This window comes from Delphinus delphis, chromosome 1 (genome assembly GCF_949987515.2).
Source record: "Delphinus delphis chromosome 1, mDelDel1.2, whole genome shotgun sequence".
Classification (NCBI taxonomy): domain Eukaryota; kingdom Metazoa; phylum Chordata; class Mammalia; order Artiodactyla; family Delphinidae; genus Delphinus; species Delphinus delphis.
In genome coordinates, this window is record NC_082683.1 from 149,376,908 (window position 1) to 149,395,730 (window position 18,823).

The 18,823-nt window shown below is 40.7% G+C and overlaps 1 protein-coding gene across 6 annotated transcripts; it reads right to left on the reverse strand.

Annotated features, from left to right (window-relative positions):
* Positions 1–1,630: 1,630 nt before the first annotated feature.
* C4BPB (complement component 4 binding protein beta) lies at positions 1,631–13,869 on the reverse strand. 6 transcript variants are annotated; one of them, XM_059995566.1, is made up of 8 exons: positions 13,645–13,869; positions 12,698–12,858; positions 12,042–12,259; positions 11,313–11,483; positions 9,384–9,584; positions 5,508–5,601; positions 3,480–3,603; positions 1,631–2,510 (listed from the first exon to the last, which is right to left on the reverse strand). In XM_059995566.1, the coding sequence occupies exons 3-8, from the start codon at positions 12,097–12,099 to the stop codon at positions 2,367–2,369; spliced, it is 792 nt and encodes a 263-aa protein (XP_059851549.1). In that variant the 5' UTR covers positions 12,100–12,259; positions 12,698–12,858; positions 13,645–13,869; the 3' UTR covers positions 1,631–2,366. The 6 variants fall into 6 exon arrangements, with proteins under 6 accessions (XP_059851549.1, XP_059851540.1, XP_059851530.1 ...); XM_059995557.1 differs by having other exon boundaries at positions 12,042–12,241; positions 12,698–12,883; XM_059995547.1 differs by having other exon boundaries at positions 12,698–12,883.
* Positions 13,870–18,823: the final 4,954 nt, after the last annotated feature.

Genomic DNA, 18,823 nt, shown 5'->3' on the forward strand with positions numbered 1-18,823 from the left:
TCTTACCTGTTCTCGTGGCTTTAACTATTCCCTATAAGAGGGCTACCCCATAACTACATCTTTATCTCTCATTACTCTCCTAAACTCAGGCTTACATTTTTCATTGCACCTTTATACTCAACAAAGGACAACTTCTCATTTCCTGCCCAGAAACTTTACCTTCTGACCCCAAGGTTAATCCAGGCTTCCTGGAATGGAGTTTCAGCCTCACCTTTAAACACTTCATCTCCCTCATCCTCCAACGTTCAATCAGTTAACAAGATGTTTTGATCTTGCAATGTCTCTCAAATCTGCTGTCTCTTTTCTATTTCTAATGTCATCAAACCAGTTCAGGTCATCATTGTCTCTCGGGTGGATCTATTGCTATAGACCTTTCATTGGTTTCTCTGTCTCAGTTCTTTTCCTACTACACCTGTCCTACATACTGTTGTGAGAGAAATCTATGTTCTGTCCTTATCACTTCCTTGCTTGAAAGTTTTCCATCTCTACTCACTGCCTACAAAATAAAGCTTAAATTCTCTAACTTGCCCTTTAAAAGCCTCCATAAACTGGCCTTTTTTTTAACATCTTTATTGGAGTATAATTGCTTTACAATGGTGTGTTAGTTTCTGCTTTATAACAAAGTGAATCAGTTATACATATATATGTTCCCATATCTCTTCCCTCTTGCGTCTCCCTCCCTTCCACCCTCCCTAACACACCCCTCTATGTGGTCACAAACCCCCGAGCTGATCTCCCTGTGCTATGCGGCTGCTTCCCACTAGCTATCTATTTTACGTTTGGTAGTGTATATATGTCCATGCCACTCTATCACTATGAATGAAATTTTGGTCAATTTAGATTAATTGTAGGAGTAGGAGTAACCATTTACTTGGTTAAAAAGCTTATGACTCTCATTTGCAACAATGTGGTTGGACCTATAGGGTATTATGCTTAGTGAAATAAGTCAGGCAGAGAAAGAAAAATACTCTATGTTATCCTTTGTATGTGGAACCTAAAAAAATAAAATAAATGAATGAATATAACAAAACAGAAACAGACTCACAGATATAGAGAACAAACTAGTGGCTACCAGTGGGGAGACGGAAGCAGGAAGAGCAAGATAGGGGTAGTAGATTAAGAAGTACAAAATACTATGTATAAAATAGTTAAGCAATAAGGATATATTGTACAGAGCATGGAAATATAGCCATTATTTTTTTGTAACTTTAAATGGAATATAATCTATTAACAATTGAATCACCATATTGTACACCTGAAATTAATATAATATTGTGAATCAACTCTACTTCAATTAAAAATAAAAGCTTATGACTTTTTACTACATTTCTCAAATCTTCTTTCCACTTGGAACATCCTTCTCCCTAATCTTTGTCTCTAAATAGTAATCACTTTCAAGGATCCAAAAAACCGTGCCGTTTGGGCTTCCCTGGTGGCGCAGTGGTTGAGAGTCCGCCTGCCGATGCAGGGGACACAGGTTCGTGCCCCGGTCCGGGAAGATCCCACATGCCGTGGAGCGGCTGGGCCCGTGAGCCATGGCCGCTGAGCCTGCGCGTCCGGAGCCTGTGCTCCGCAACGGGAGAGGCCACAACAGTGAGAGGCCCACGTACCGCAAAAAGGAAAAAAAAGAAAATATATTCATATGTGTTGCAACATCTCAAATTGAGGGCTAAGTTTCATCCAAAAGGCAGTGAGCAATACTACCACAGAAGGTTTGGAAACCTGGTTTTATAAACAAGATGTCTGGGAGATCCAGGCGAGAGTTTGGGTTCTAACTCTACTTTTGTCTCCATAAGTCATTTTAAGGCTATAGCTGTTCTGAGCCTATTTTCCCAAAATGAGACATTAATTTTTGCCTCATAAGTTTTGGTTAATTGGAGGTTAATTTTTGTTAATAATTTGCATCTCATATTAAAAAATGAAACAGTAATTCCCTGGCAGTCCAGTGGTTAGTACTCCACGCTTTCACTGCCAAGGGCCCAGGTTCAATCTCTGATGGGGGAACTAAGATTCCCCCAACCCGTGCGGCACTGCCAAAAGAAGAAAAGAGAAAAAAAATAAGGCATGTACCTTAGCTGTGATCTGAGCTTCCCATTCTCTTTCAGACAGGAAATTAAACCTTTCCCTTCCCATTAATGCGTTTCTAATTCTGGTCTTAGACAATCACCACACTTGATCATTCTACATCCAACACACACGCACACACACACACACACACAGACACACCCCATGCGTCATGCAACTGCAGCTGGTTACTATGAAGTTGCATTTCGGCCCAAAGAAAGAAAAATCTGAAACCAATTTCAGAGCCAAGAGGAAATTTTATTCATAGGAGTATTTCTATTACTCAGTCTGCTCAGACAATGTCAGGGCAACATTTTTGTCTTCAACTCAGCTTTCCTTATTTCCAGAAAAAATTTTTCTTTCTCCATCATTAAGCCACTTTTCTTTAATCTTTGTGTAAAGTTCACTATGGCTTTGCAAAGTTCCTTACTCTCCTGAAAGGCAAGCTGAAGAAAGAACATTTTTTGAAGTTAACAATTTAAGAACTGAGACTCAGCTCTACACTCGGAAGCTAATGAGTAGTGCTTAGGTGCCCAAATGGGGGCTCAGAACAAGGCTAGCTTCAGTACAGATCTGGATCTTCAACATGATGAATCATTTAAATTTCCAGGTTGGTTGGGGGCTGCCTAGGGCCCCTTTCAGGATGCTGCCAAGTGTCCCTCTCTTCTCCCTGGGGTACAGAGATATATATAAAATCTTGCAACTTGGTGTGTCTTGGGGGAAGTTATCACTGCCTGCCCCTGAGGTACTTTTTTATTTTCTGAAAATAAAATTTAGTGGCTTAAATCTACTTGTCATCCCAGTAATAAATATAGACTAAGAGAGGAGTCTCAATGAAAATGGATCTGTTCAGCATTTTTGTGATTTTTTTTTTGAAGTCTAGAAAAATTTTAGAGACTTTTTGCAGCAATACTTCCAGTCTAAGACATAAGTTTATGTAACTTGCTCTTTATTTATTTTGCTTTTTGCGGTACGCAGGCCTCTCACTGTTGTGGCCTCTCCCGTTGCGGAGCACAGGCTCCGGACGCGTAGGCTCAGCGGCCATGGCTCACAGGCCCAGCCGCTCCGCGGCATGTGGGATCTTCCCGGACCGGGGCACGAACCCACATCCCCTGCATCGGCAGGCAGACTCTCAACCACTGCGCCACCAGGGAAGCCCTACCTTGCTCTTTAAAGCACATGAGACAACAACCCCTACCAAAAGGGCCTCATGAGGTATTAACGATGGTGGAGAATGGGAATTCATATACAAAAACATGAGTTACTAGTTTATAGGCCCCACTCTACAATCAGGCCAAGACCAATCCATTCAAAGACATTGCAAATAGAACAGCTATTTACTGAGCATATGCCAAGAGCGACACCAGGCCCTGGAGGCACAGCTGTGAATAAGACAGAAAAGAGTCCACTCTTACCAGTGCCTTCTCCAACTCCAACTCAGCTGGTTTGGGAGCTTCTCGGATCAACTCACAGACCGGAAGGGTACTGCTCCACTCCCCATCAATGCACTGTTGCTGCTGTGTGCCCACCAGGTAGTACCTGGACGCAAGTAAGAATGGCAACAACGTTTACACTTCCACTTCTTGAACTGGGCAACTAAAGCTGGTTTTATGTAACAGTGTTTCAGTATTTCACACTGTAATAGAATCTACTTTTCTGCCCCAGAGCCCTAATGCATGCTTAAGTTATCTCAATATTACAAAGCAGTCATAAAGTAAAATCATTCTCCTGGGGGCGGAGAGGACCCAAGTGATGAGTCAGACTGTAAGACATGGAGGAGTGAAAAATTCTAAATATGTGTTTTTACACACACAGTTTTTGGGTGGGAAGGGTGAGGGAGGAACCTCTTCATTGTTCAGTACTTTAAAAAGGCATCTGTCGGGCTTCCCTGGTGGTGCAGTGGTTGAGAGTCCACCTGCCGATGCAGGGGAGACAGGTTCGTGCCCCGGTCCAGGAAGATCCCACATGCCGCGGAGCGGCTGGGCCCATGGGCCATGGCCGCTAAGCCTGCGCTTCCGGAGCCTGTGCTCCGCAACGGGAGAGGCCACAACAGTGAGAGGCCCGCGTACCGCAAAAAAAAAAAAAAGCATCTGTCATCTATGCTCTAAAAAGGAGTAGAAAGCTAGAGACAGCCTTGAAATAAATCTTGGGGAACTGCTTAAAAGGAGCCTCAGCTCTTAATCAGAAAAACATGAGAGTTGATGGCAAAATGCATTGGAGGTAAATAATGAGATTGAAATGCCAGTGAGGTCACATGACTCTGGGTTAATAAGATTGAGGCCAGGAAAAGAAAAGGTTAGGAGATCTGTAAGCAGGTGACCAGGCAGTCTAAGTTAAGGTTACACTTTAATTACTATGTCCTAAGAATCTCTATTCTAAATAATTCTATATCTGTACTTCCATATATTCTGTGGGGTTTTTTTGACTTTTTGTTCTGGGACTGAGACTGTTGAGAAAAACATTTTTTTTTGGGGGGGTGGCTGCATTGGGTCTTTTGCTGTGCACAGGCTTTCTCTAGTTGCAGCGAGCAGGAGCTACTCTTCGTTGCGGTGTGTGGGCTTCTCATCGCAGTGGCTTCTCTCATTGCAGAGCACAGGCTCTAGATGCACGGGCTTTGGTAGTTGTGGCACATGGGCTCAGTAGTTGTGGCACACAAGTTCTAGAGCGCAGGCTCAGTAGTTGTAGCGCACAGGCTTAGTTGCTCTGCGGCATGTGGGATCTTCCTGGGCCAGGGCTCGAACCCATGTCCCCTTTATTGGCAGGTGGATTCTTAATCACTGCACCACCAGGGAAGCCCCAGAAAAACATACATTTTAAATATTTTATCTTGTCTTAGCTAAGAGAAAAAAGAGTGATACTTCTATTAGGATAAACAGGAGGATCAGTCTGTCTTCTAGGGCTTGGGGAGAGCTGGCAGTGGGCTAAAGCAGCTCTCAAAATCAGAATGTGTAGGACTTCCCTGGTGTCACAGTAGTTAAGAATCCACCTGCCAATGCAGGGGACACGGGTTCGAGCCCTGGTCCGAGAAGATCCCACATGCTGCGGAGCAACGAAGCCCATGAGCCACAACTACTGTGCCTGCGCTCTAGAGCCTGCGAGCCACAACTACTGAGCCCACGTGCCACAACTACTGAAGCCCGCGGGCCTAGAGCCTGGGCTCAGCAACAAGAGAAGCCACCGCAACGAGAAGCCCACGCACTGCAATAAAGAGTAACCCCCGCTCTCTGCAACTAGAGAAAGCCCACGCACAGCAACAAAGACACAACGCAGCCAAAAATAAATTAATTAATTTAAAAAAATGTTTAAAAATCAATTCAAAAAAATATATATCAGAATGTGCTAAGTAATCAGGGGACTAGGCGGAGATAGACTGGGTCTTTTCCAAAACAAGGCTACTAGTCAATGGGCAAGGTCTCATATTTAAAAGGCTGCAATACACTTACCTCGCTTCACAGTAATAAGTAATGGTAGATCCCGAGTTGAAATCTGTTCCTTCAAAATAGCCATGAGTTGGATTCTCAGGAGGGCCACAGTCTCCTGAGAGACAGGAGTATAAGAATGACAGCTGTGAAGTCCAGTAATGCTCAATTAACAACGCCAGGGCCCTAAGTGCAACTGTGTAGTCCAGCGCCTGCCACCTTCACAAGCCCATGTGGGATCTGGGACATGTTCTCCACTCATTTCCTTCTGGTCAAATCATATTTATCCATGAGAAAGACTCCCTCCCCTGGCTCATTCTCTGAGTCATTAGTGATGTGAGAGTACTCTGTGATTGGCAGGAACTTGAGGAAAGGAAGGTTAAGTTGTAGAGATGCTAATTGTCAGTGTACAAGAAGGGAAAAATTAGGCTATAGGTAGAGATGGAAGAAGTAACTCCTGAAACAGTAAATAGCATGAGCTCAAATGGAGGTTTACTACCCCTGTGTGACAGTTGTACCATATGAGGGATTCAGCAAAAAACGGAGAACAGAGCTGCGAGGAAAGAGAATGAAGCTGTAAAATTATGGAAAGAGAGTCGGACAAAGTACTAGATGTTGTGAGTTTTGGTTTTGGCTCTTCCACTGACCAATGGCATGAAATAAGCCATTTTACCTTTCTCAGCTTCCTTCTTTTTTTAAAATTAATTAATTAATTAATTTTTCTTTTGGCTGCATTGGGTCTTCACTGCTGCACGCAGGCTTTTTCTAGTTGCAGCGAGCGGGGGCTACTCTTCACTGCAGTGCGCAGGCTTCTCACTGCAGTGGCTTCTGTTGTGGTGGAGCATGGGCTCTAGGCCCGCAGGCTTCAGTTGTTGTAGCACGTGGGCTCAGTAGTTGTGGCTCTTGGGCTTTAGAGAGCAGGCTCCGTTGTTATGGTGCATGGGCTTAGTTGCTCCGCGGCATGTGGGATCTCCCTGGACCAGGGCTCGAACCCATGTCCCCTGCACTGGCGGGTGGATTCTTAACCACTGCGCCACCAGGGAAGTCCTCAGCTTCCTTCTTAATCTATAAGATGAGCAGGCTAAATAATATTATCCCTAAGGTCCCTTCCAGCTCTGAGGTTATGAGTCTAAACTTGTTGATCAAGATTAACAGCTGGGCTTCCCTGGTGGCCCAGTGGTTGAGAGTCCACCTGCCGATGCAGGGGACACAGGTTCATGCCCCGGTCCGGGAAGATCCCACATGCCGCGGAGCGGCTGGGCCCGTGAGCCATGGCCGCTGAGCCTGCGCGTCCGGAGCCTGTACTCCGCAACGGGAGAGGCCACAACAGTGAGAGGCCCGTGTACCACACACACAAAAAAAGATTAACAGCTAAATTAAGAATAATTATGTATTTACTGAAACACAAAGTCTTCAAAACAAATAGATAACTAAAACAGCAAAGCATAAAAGAGCATGTATAATATAATACTATTTTTGTAAAACACAGGCACATACCAACATATATGAACAGAAAAAAAAAAGTCTGAAAATTATATACCGAAGTACTCTGTTATCTCTGGGTGGTAGGTTTGTAGGTAATTAAATGTTTTCTTCTTTTATTTTCTGTATTTTTCCACAACAGAGATGTATTACTTGAGCGGTTAATAAATAACTTTTAAAAGATCAAAACCTGAGTTCAAAAGTTGTGTGGAAGAAAGGAAAAAGAATTTCAATGAGTTGATTAAGGAACTCCAGTGTCCCAAATGGACACCTCACCAAAGATATACAGATGGCATATGAAAAGATGCTCTACATCATATGTCATCAGCAAAATGCAAATTAAAACAACAGTGAGATACTATTACACATCTATTAGAATAGTCAGTCTCTGGAACACTGACACCACCAAATGCTGGGAAGATTTTGGAACAGCAGTATTCATACATTGCTGGTGGGAATTCAAAATGGTAGAGCCCCTTTGGAAGACAGTTTGGTGGTTTCTCACAAAACTAAATATACTCTGACCACATGATCTAACTCCCAAAGAAGGTGAAAACTTACATCATAGAAAAAAAACCTTCACATGGATATTTTTAGCAGTTTTATTCATAATTATCAAAACTTGGAAGCAACCAAGATGTCCTTCAGAAAGTGAATGGATAAGTAAACTGTGGTACAGCCAGAAATGAAACATTATTCAGCACTAAAAAGAAATGAGCTATCAAGCCATGAAAAGACATGGAGAAACCATAAATGCATGTTACTAAGTGAAAGTAGACAAACTGAAAAGGCCACACAAGGTATGATTCTAATTGTATGATATTCTGGAAAAGGCAAAACTATGGAAACAATAAAAAGATCAGTGGTTGAGAGGGGTGGGGGAAGTAAAGTGATAAATAACAGAGCACAGAGGATTTTTAGGGTGGTGAGAATACTCTGTATGAGATTATAACCATGTACATATGTCATTATACATTGGTCCAAATCCATTGAATGTACAAAACCAAGAGTGAACTCTTAGGTAAACTATGGACTTTGAGTGATAATGATGTGTCAATGTAAGCCTATCAATTGTAACAAATGTACCACTCTTGTGAGTGACGTTGATAATGGGGGGGGGCAGGGGGGAGGCTGTGCATATGTGGGAACAGGGGCAACAGGGGGAATCTCTGTATCTTCCTCTCAATTTTATTAGAAACCTAAAACTGCTCTAAAAAAATAAAGTATTGAAATAAATAAATTTGCAATGTTAGACGTGTACCATTCCAAATGAGATTTTAAAATTAATTTTTTGTTTCCTATTTTTTAATTTAAAATTCTGGTTAGGAGTGCATTGTAATACCAAGTCTGCCCATCCAGGATCTTTTCTTTTAGTCACGTCTTATTTTATGTCCCTTGGTAAATTTTCCTATAGGTGTCATGAATGGAATTATTTTTACATTTCAATATCCATCTGATAACTATTACTAGAAAGTGAAAACTGTTGATTTTTCAGTATTTATTTTGTATCCAAGAATGAAGTTTTTGGTAGAATTTCTTGGATTTTTCAGGTATATTTTGCAAATAATGATATCCTATGACTCACCAATCATTCTAGGACTCTATCCTATAGAAATAGTAGCATAGACATAAAGATGTATGTGTATAGACATATATATATATACAATAACATTCATTTCATCATTGTTTGTAATAGCAAAAATATGGAAGTATAATAAATGTTCATCAATATGAGAGATATGGAATAAATCATGGCATATCCACATGTAGTTAAAAAGCAGGAGGTAGAGCTATACATACTGATCTGAAAAAGATTCCCATGTATATTGTTATATGAAAAAAGAAGCTATTTAAAAAATATGTATAGCAAAGTCCCATCTTTGTAGGTATATATGTGTATTGGTATGTGTGTGTGTGCATTTATTTAAAATATCTGTGTAAACATAATAAAAAGTCATTAAACACATCCAACTAATTACCTCTGAGAGCTATGAACTATAGTGATAAAAGGAGGTATTTTCAACTCTTATTCTATGTAATTTTGCAATGATGAGTTATGGTCTTTTTTCCTCCTTTTTTTGTTTATCTTTCAAAAAAAAAAAGTTATCACATAATCTTGAAATTTTAAAAAAATATAGTCGGATGTCCCAAACTACCCTGTGTTAGATCTAGTAGTACAGGAATCCTACTTGGGGGAGGGGAGGCGGGGGGGCGGGTGTTGTTTATTGTTTGGGTGCTGATCATTGCATTAGAATGCATTGCTTGTGTTGAGCTTGGCACTTTCTTGGCTGCCTGCTAGATCCTAAACCCTTTCTAGATACAAAAAAGAGGACAGCGTTGTGGGCATGTGGTGAATGGCTAGACTTTTACTGCCGATCAGTATCTTTGGGATTTACCCTTTTTTTCTCTTATACTTACTGCTTTTGCAGACAGGAAAGGGAGGCACCCAGGTGTGGTTCTCTAGGCACCTGCTCCAATTGCTGCCCTTGAGGACGTAATGCTCATTGCATTTAAACGTGACAGTGTCATTCACGTTCACAGGCTCCAAGGAACTAAACTCACCATTCACCAGCAAAGGGTCAGGACAGTGGCCCACTGAAGAAGAAAACAGGCAGAGATCTGAAAGGGCTAAGCGGAAACCTACCACAGCAAAGGCTAGACCTCCTCAGGCTTCATCAAGAAAATTGAAAATGAGAAAGTAAAACTGCACCTTTTAATATGGACTGGTACATGGTACGAAACCATATCAATGCAGAATGAGAAAAGACTGGGTTGCCCTTAACTGTGGTAGAAAATGTCTTGATCATGCACAAGAGTGACAACTGACATTTGAACTTACTAAAATTAAGCATGTAATTGGAAATTACCAATAGCATGTTCATCATTCTCTTATGTTAAGCATTGCTCAAAATTCTTGAGCCCATGTTTGAAGCAAATGTTTCCTTCCCTTTCATCCTGTCAAATACACACATTAGTCATCATTTTTTGCTTTCTTTTCTTTTGTTCTGCCCAGGTAGAAAAACAGGAGAATACAAAGGGATGTGAATTTGGTTGTATGAATAAAGGATAAATATACAGGTGTGCTTTAGGTATAAAGGAGAACTTTACACTCTAGGTTTAAAGGAGAACTAATCCAGCTATTCCTAAAAACAGTATTAATAAAGAGAATGTGGACTAATTATTCTCCATCTCTACAGACACCACAAATGAGTTTTATGAACCTGAACAAATCACTTAGATTTCTGTTATCACATTTGTAAATTGAGAACATAAATTTTCCCATTTCAAAAATTATATGATGGGGCTTCCCTGGTGGTGCAGTGGTTAGGAATCCACCTGTCAATGCAGGGGACACAGGTTCGAGCCCTGGTCCAGGAAGATTCCACGTGCTGCGGAGCAACTTAGCCCATGCGCCACAAGTACTGAGCATGCGCTCCAGAGCCGCGAGCCACAATTACTGAGCCCACATGCCACAACTACTGAGCCCACATGCCACAACTACTGAAGTCCGTGCGCCTAGAGCCTGTGCTCCACAACAGAAGCCTGCACACTACGACGAAGAGCAGCCCCCACTCACCACAACTAGAGAAAGCCCGCGTGCAGCAACGAAGACCCAATGCAGCCCAAAATAAAGTAAATAAAATAAATTTATTTAAAAAAAAAAAATTAGGGGGCTTCCCTGGTGGCACAGTGGTTGAGAGTCTGCCTGCCGATGCAGGGGACACGGGTTCGTGCCCTGGTCTGGCACGAAATCACATGCTGCAGAGCGGCTGGGCCCGTGAGCCATGGCCGCTGAGCCTTCGCGTCCAGAGCCTGTGCTCTGCAACGGGAGAGGCCACAACAGTGAGAGGCCTGCGTACCGCAAAAAAAAATAAAAATAAAAAAATTATATGATGGATGAAATGAAATGATAAGATATATTTACTTCAAAATAATAATAATGCAAAGCAGAATTGTAGATTAAAAAGGTCATGTTGATCATACATATGAATTCATTTTACAGTTCTGTCTTTTGTATATATTTAAAATTTTTCATAACTTAAAAATTTTAAAGCAATATGATATTAAACAAATTACAGCCCCCCCAAAAAAGTAGTCTTAATATGTAAAAGAAATCCTTTCCTTCTTGTAGGGATGATTGCGTCTACTAATTCAACTAAATTAATACTAAGAGCTGATTATGTACCTACTAAGAGAAGTTCCACAACTAGAGTGCTTTAAAAATGTATTACAAGAAGTTGAGAATTTTCTTTCTTATAAAGTCTTACCATGGCCTACTGGAGGTACGATATGAAAGAATACAGAGGGATGACAAGGTGAACAAAGTAGCAGAAAGATCAAACTTACAGCAGCACTCTGGAGCAGAGGCATTCCATCCTTTAGATGCATTACAAAAAAGGGTTTTCTCTCCTACCAGGTGGTAGCCATTGTTACATAAGTAAGTTCCCAGAATTTGTCCTTCCCCCTCCTTTGCAACAAATATGCTATTGTCCACTGGGGGAAGTTCTGGACAGATCTCTGTTGGAGGGGAAAAAAAAAAAAAAGATTTGTTTGACATATCACGTGCCCTGAGGAAGCACTTACTAGATTCCCCATCCAAGTGTCTTTTGGCTTGATTATTAATTCTGATTCCTTGTACTCTTCCATGTCCATGTACATCCACATCCCTTCCTGCCCGAGGATTCCCAAAGTTTTGTTTTCAAAAGAATAACAGGAGTTTTACTCAAGTTCAGCCGTAAGTTATCCACTCCTAAAAAAAACAATCCCCTTTCCAAATAGTGGTCCTGGAGTTTATCATAAATAAGACCTCTCAAGAGTTTGAAATTGGTACATTTTTTGTTCCCAGAACAGAACGGGAAAGTAGCAGACAATGACCCACTTCATAGAGCAAAATCATTAAATATTTACTATGCCCCTATTTAGTTCAGAGCATTAGGCCAAGTAATTTGAGATTTTTCAATGAAGGAAATATATTTTATAAACTTCAGTTTCATTAAAACCCCAGATAGAATGCCTCATAATCCACAAACTGATATCACATGCCTTACAAACTGAGGTTTAGAAAAGCATACGTACCATCTGAGGCAGAAATCAGCCACATATCCACAAGACAGCACATAAACCAGAAAAACATCTTGCGATCAAAATTGTTTGACCTGGGTTGGAAATAACCCAGCCTAAGATCCTGGTTTAGATCAAAATAGGTCTTCTCACACCACTTGAGATCAGACCAACCACCTCCTTCCTAGAGAAGGGGTTGTCTTGATTTCTCTTCCCTGGAAGGAAAAAAAATTCTACAACAGGAAATAAGAGTAGCTGTAAGGAAGTTGGTACAAGGAGGGATTTTGCAAAAACCCAAAGGGGTGATAAAAAAGAGTTGCCGGTTTTAAAACTCAGTTTCAGAAATAGCCCAAGTGTTGCTTATGCAAATCCAGTTGACCAGTCCCTTTGAACTGCAGGCTGATCTTTCCCCAACAGATTTTGGCCAAATGGTCTTGCCATGACCTTCACATCTGTCGATATTTGCCAGTGTTTACAGTCCACCTTCCGCAACTCTCTCCAGCATTGTGGGTAGAGGCGGGGAGGTGGGGGTGGAGGTGTGCATTCCTTGTGCTTTCCCAAGTAAAACCCAACTCTGGGTGCTACCTCCTCCCCCTTTCTCAAATACCAGGTATCCTAAGACTGTAAGCAGCATTGAAGTCTAAAAGCTCAAGGAAGTCAACTAGCCTTACCTGTCTCCAACCATCCAGACCATATGGCTTCCCAGAAAGGAGCTGGTCCTGGTGGATTCCAAACTTGAGAAGGACTCCAAAGTCCTGCAGCAACACAATGTCCTCATTTGCCAACTCTGCACCAGGCTTCCCATTCCGTGGTCTTCTGGGCAGGATTTGACCTGAGTCCAGAGTCAACCAAATGAGCTAAGAGAGAGATGAGGGGAATGCTTTGGTCTTGGGAATGAAGCATGTAAAATTGCTTTGGGGTTCCCATAGCTTCTTATTCATGATGATTACAGCCATTAGCTAGTTGTCTGTGCTCCAATTACAAAACTGGGGTAAAATTCCTACAAAATCTTAAGTTTAAATAAAATAACAAATATAAAGCATAATAATAAATATAAAGGCATAAAAACACAGTAAGGTCTCTAATGTTATTCTCATCCCCATCCATTATCATTACTTTGTTTTTTTGTTTTTTTGGTTTTTTTTGCAGTACGCGGGCCTCTCACTATTGTGGCCTCTTCCGTTGCGGAGCACAGGCTCCGGACGCGCAGGCTCAGCGGCCATGGCTCATGGGCCCAGCCGCTCCGCGGCATGTGGGATCTTCCCGGACCGGGGCACGGACCCGTGGCCCCTGCATCTGCAGGCGGACTCTCAACCACTGCGCCACCAGGGAAGCCCCATTATCATTACTTTGTAATGATTTGTGCATGTCTTTCTGCCACACTAGACTATGTTAAAAAACAAAATTCAAGATCTAATTGGCTTTATTCAACAATTCATTAATCGGGTAGCATCCCACCTAGTAAATACAAGGGCACTCTGAGGAGTTGTACAAAATGGAGGGTTTTTATAGAAGGAGAGTGGGGCAAGGAAGTTACTAGCAAAAGAAAAGGAAGAATTGTTTCAGGATAGGTCACCTTCTTTGGGGGAAAAAATGAGAGTCTAATCATGCAGCTTACCTCATTAGTGCTGACCAGAAAATTTCAGACTGGCCCAATTACGAGTATATTCCTGGGGGCTTCCCTGGTGGCGCAGTGGTTGAGAGTCCGCCTGCCGATGCAGGGGACACGGGTTCATGCCCCGGTCCGGGAAGATCCCACATGCCGCGGAGCGGCTGGGCCCGTGAGCCATGGCCGCTGGGCCTGCACGTCCGGAGCCTGTGCTCCGCAACCGGAGAGGCCACAACAGTGAGAGGCCCGCGTACCGGGAAAAAAAAAAAAAAGAGTATATTCCTGGGGAAGGTCAAAATTGCAATTAGGTCAAGTATTAATATTAAATCTAGGTTTGGTATCAGGACTTTAGCACAGATGACGTCATTTGGGACCTGTGGTTCCCCCTTTAACAACTGTCAACAACTCTAGAATAGGGATTGTGCCTCATCTGTGTTTGCATTCCCTTCCTCTGCATTGCATAATGAAAAGTATTGATAGAATCGTCTGCTAAATGAATAAAGCAATGCAGAGTAAATGAAAAGAAGAGTCACCCAGAAACTCTACCACAGACCCTCAAATCCATACTGATAACTTATTATGTACTGCTTTTATGGTTTTTCTGTGTCTTTGGTCAACTAATATGTGAGCTCCTACAGTGCAAGCATCTTTTAAAGTATAATTTTCAAAAAATTAATAACATGACATTCATGTAAATATAAAATGAACAAGTGTCAAAGATTTCACTCAACTCATTAATTAATGAGGGAACCATTAAGATGTTACAGTGAATTTAAAGAAGAATTTGAGGAACAGATATATAATATATAGTCAGTCAAAGGTATTCTAAAATGACTTTTCTACTAGAAGCAAAACTGGTTAATATACAGGGCAACAAATTGTAATACTTGAAATCAGATTTTCTAACTGATGGAAATTAATTGAATCTCTACTGGACAAAATTCTTTTGCTTTGCCCTTATTGGGAATCATTTGCATTGTTCTCAGAAAAGAATCATTTGCATTCCTACCCATTTTCTACAAATTAACCTCTACTCTTATAAGAGAGTTGTAAAAAAGCCTAGTTAATAGAAAGTCAACCAAAATTACACACCCTTATGGAATCAATAATCCCTAGAGAGTGTCTGCTAGAGAATACTCAGTAATTCATAAAAAATGTCTCCAGGGCTTCCCTGGTGGCGCAATGATTAAGAATCTGCCTGCCAATGCAGGGGACACGGGTTCGAGCCCTGATCGGGGAAGATCCCACATGCCACGGAGCAACTAAGCCTGTGCGCCACAACTACTGAGCCCGCATGCCACAACTACTGAGCCCACGTGCCACAACTACTGAGCCCGCGCACCTAGAGCCCATGCTCCGCAACAAGAGAAGCCACCACAATGAGAAGCCCACACACTGCAGCGAAGAGTAGCCCCCGCTCGCTGCAACTAGAGAAAGTCTGCATGCAGCAACGAAGACCCAACGCCTCCAAAAAACAAATAAATAAATAAATCTCTTTAAAAAAAAAAAATGTCTCCAGTGATCTCTGTTTGTCTAGTTCCAAGTTTTGAGTAATTTTTAACATACCACATATTCTATTTCTTGAGGAATACATGTTCCTCAGTATCAAGTGTACATAATGTTTGTACAATAAATAATAAAAATGAAAGAAAATTTTGTTTATTGCTACATAAACATGAGTATAAAATAGAGCATTATTACAGGAAATAATTGCAAAGAAGTCTTCATCTCAGTGGCTTACTTTAGATTCAGAATGATTAGGGCTTTAGAAAGGTACTATATTGCTATAATACTGTCTTCCTAACATTTTCTTCGTGAAATGTAAAAATATTTACACTAAGTGGGATATAGAGAGACTATAAATATCCTCACAAAGTTCAGGTCAGGTTTTATGGTCAAATAAATTAAAAGAAAACTTTGTTTTCAAAGCGTATTGAATTTTGTAATTCCATATAAGGGATTACGTGTTTTATTATGGGTGTCCAAGGTTGAATAAACTAATAAATGAGCATTAACTGACCCTTCTAGACTGTTGAACAATTTTATCTAATCCAGCTTGTTTCCTGGAGAACTAGGGTAATAAATCAGGTGCAGAAGTTGTACTCAGACTGGTTTGATCACTTTACAAAGGGATGGCGGCCAGTAATTAGCGGAAGAGATCAGAAGGTGAGGGCGGAGGGGTAGAAAAACAAAAGTCCGCGATGCCTAGGCTGGGGGAAGAGTTGTGGGGAGTTAAACAAAGGGAACACACCCTGTGATGTGTGTGTGTGTGTGTGATTTTAAGAGAATTGGGAAAAGATTTTTAAAAGTTCTACAGTATGTTACGAATGGATTTCCTTCGGGTCTTTGTCAAGACAATTCAGAAAAGATCTAAATTGCTTCTCTGATTATTTTTTATTTACCGAGTTGATGTTTCTTGAATGCCTCACCAAGAAAAACCTGGGCCAGAAAAGTAGCCTTTATTCAGATTACATGAGAATAAAATATATAAATTTTAAAAAGGTCAAACTGTTCATGAAGCATTGTAGAATAAGCTTCGCTTGTGAGTCAAAACAGACATGCACTACAGCAGATCAGACTTGATGAATGACAAATAGTGTGTCTTTAAGTGGTGGCAATATAACTCTTCAAAGGCTACTGCTCACCTTGTTATGTCCCTTCAGACTTCCTGCAAAGTCCCTATTACCTACTGAAGCAGATTGCTATTCATTCCCAAAGTCCATTCCATCCTTCTTCTTTAGTAATTAAACCACAATTATAGCTGGCACAAGGTCACTTGGAATTTTTTTTTTAATACATTTCAGCCTGCCTGCAGTAATATATAACCATGAGCTATGAGAATAAGTACTGCGTGCAACATTTAGAAAACACCATTAAAGGAAGTTGGTGTACCCTTTTGCTCCCTTTTTACTGACTGGAATGTAGACATGATTCCGGTAGCTTGATATTGTACTATGAGGTAGAATCCAGCACATTGTAGGTGAGAGTAACCTTCTGCATGTGTAAGGTGCTGTTATTTTGGATTTGGTGACACCTTCAGCTGAAACCAACTCTAATCTGAAACACTCATGAATACAAGAAAATAAGGGCCAACTGGTATTTGAGTGAAAGGACCCAGGAATTTAAATTTGGAAAAAAATGTTTAATAGGCTTTACTAAATTGTGCCTAGAGGCTGTTTTCCATCCCATGCACAAATTCTAAAAAAGCAACGGATGAAAGAGAAAACCTAGGAAGTGAAAACTGAATGTAAACAATAAGGTAAATGGATCCCTAATGAAGAAAATCCAAACGGATAAACAAGCTATTCTCGGAAAGTAGGCTGGATACTTGCCTCGGAAAAAGGCATTACACTTTTTGAGGCGAGGTCCCATTAGATCTGGAATGCTCTTCCCAAGGGTTCCTATGCTTCTGAAATTATTTCACTTAATTGCAAGGAGAAACTCACCTATAGAATCTGACTTAGTTTTCAAACGTGCGGTATCACATATACAACCAAAAAGCGCACCTAAATGTCTTTGGGAATTCAGAAGGGAGTTATTCTGCCCCAAATGCAGCTGGCTTAATGAGAATAAAAGAAGAAAGACTTTGTTCCCTTAAGTTAAGAAAACGAAAACATTACTCTCCATGATTACCAATGTTATCTTGTTACAATCTATTCAAATTCTTGACTAATCCACAATGTCCAGTTAAAAAAAAGTGGCATTTCAGAATCTCATATATTCCCCTTCTCTGCTTAAGAGTTAATATCAAATAGATGTCTTCATTTTTTATGTCAAAGGAAAGAAAGGAAGATGAGGTGTATTTGTATGTGTGTAGATTATCATCTACCTCCTGGTTTCCTACCTTGAGGTCCAGGGATAGGCTTCAGGAGGTCATGACCCCCCACTAAATTGTATGTACAACTTATGTGTGTGTACCTTTTTCTGGGGAGAGACTCCTTAGCTTTTATCAAATTCTCAAATGATTTCAAGACAATGAGTGTAGGTTGGATGGTGCAGAATACTTCAAAACCATAAAGCATGGTAACAGGCTATTGCCAGACTGCCAGAGGAAGTATCAGTGGGGTTGTCACCAACAAGGACAAGCTAGTGAACCCAAAGGCTGACCCTCCTCATGGTGAGTCCCCAGTGAAGACCCTGGAGAAATTTAACACATGATGTAACAATTATGGCTACAGAAATAAAGCAAATAATGACCATTACCCAACATGGGAGCACTCTCCCAAAAGTCATTTTCTAATCCTGATCATCTTTTAAGTTTCCAGCTATATTGAAAAGTAGTATGTTATGTGTTTATTGGGCCCTCACCATCACAAATCTTATAATTTGACAAAAACTCCATCATTATTGAGTTGAGTCACACAATAAGGGTGTTCATTCACCTATTTATAAAACAGGGAGAATGATCAAAGACACTCCCCAGCCTTCTTCAAACAGTGGCTTGATTGCTGAATAAGAGAAAACTTAACAAAAGGGCTTGGAGAGTTTTCCAAGGAAATCACACCCTTGACACCTTCGTTATTGTTACTCCTCCAGATACATTACTAAAGCTCATACATTTAGCACTTTCTCTCAATTTCAAACTGCGAGAATTCCTAAGTCATTTTCATGCTATCAGAGCCCTTGAGCTTACAGAATTTATAATTGTTTTACTGTTACTATGAACGTTTCATTTTATCTCCATTGCTAACCATCCTATAGTGTTCCAAGTTCCTTATTCATAAATATTTGCATAACTTATCTAAAAATGGTTTTGGTCAAGGTCATTTATAAGGGGAAGGCATTCCCTCCCAGAAGGGAGGGATGGGTTACAGACTTGCTGTTAAGTGTTTCCTTTCTAATAATAAACTCTAGAAAGAGGACAGACTGTGTTTTAGTCATTGCATGGCAACCAATAGGTGATCATTAAATATCCATTAAATAAATTAATAAAGTTCTAGAATGTTGATAATGCATGGCAGTAATGATCCCACTAATATCACTTTGAAATGTTAATGGAACTTGATAAAGGCAGAAGTCACCAGTTAAAACCACCAGTTGGAAATATATACACAATCTAATAATTTGAGAATCATTTTAAAGAAGCTAGCTTCAAATACATTATGCATGATGTTACTATTGTGTATGTATAATGTACCAAATATTACCTTCTTTTGTGTGTGATTTTAAAAATTAGCTGCACTTTTTA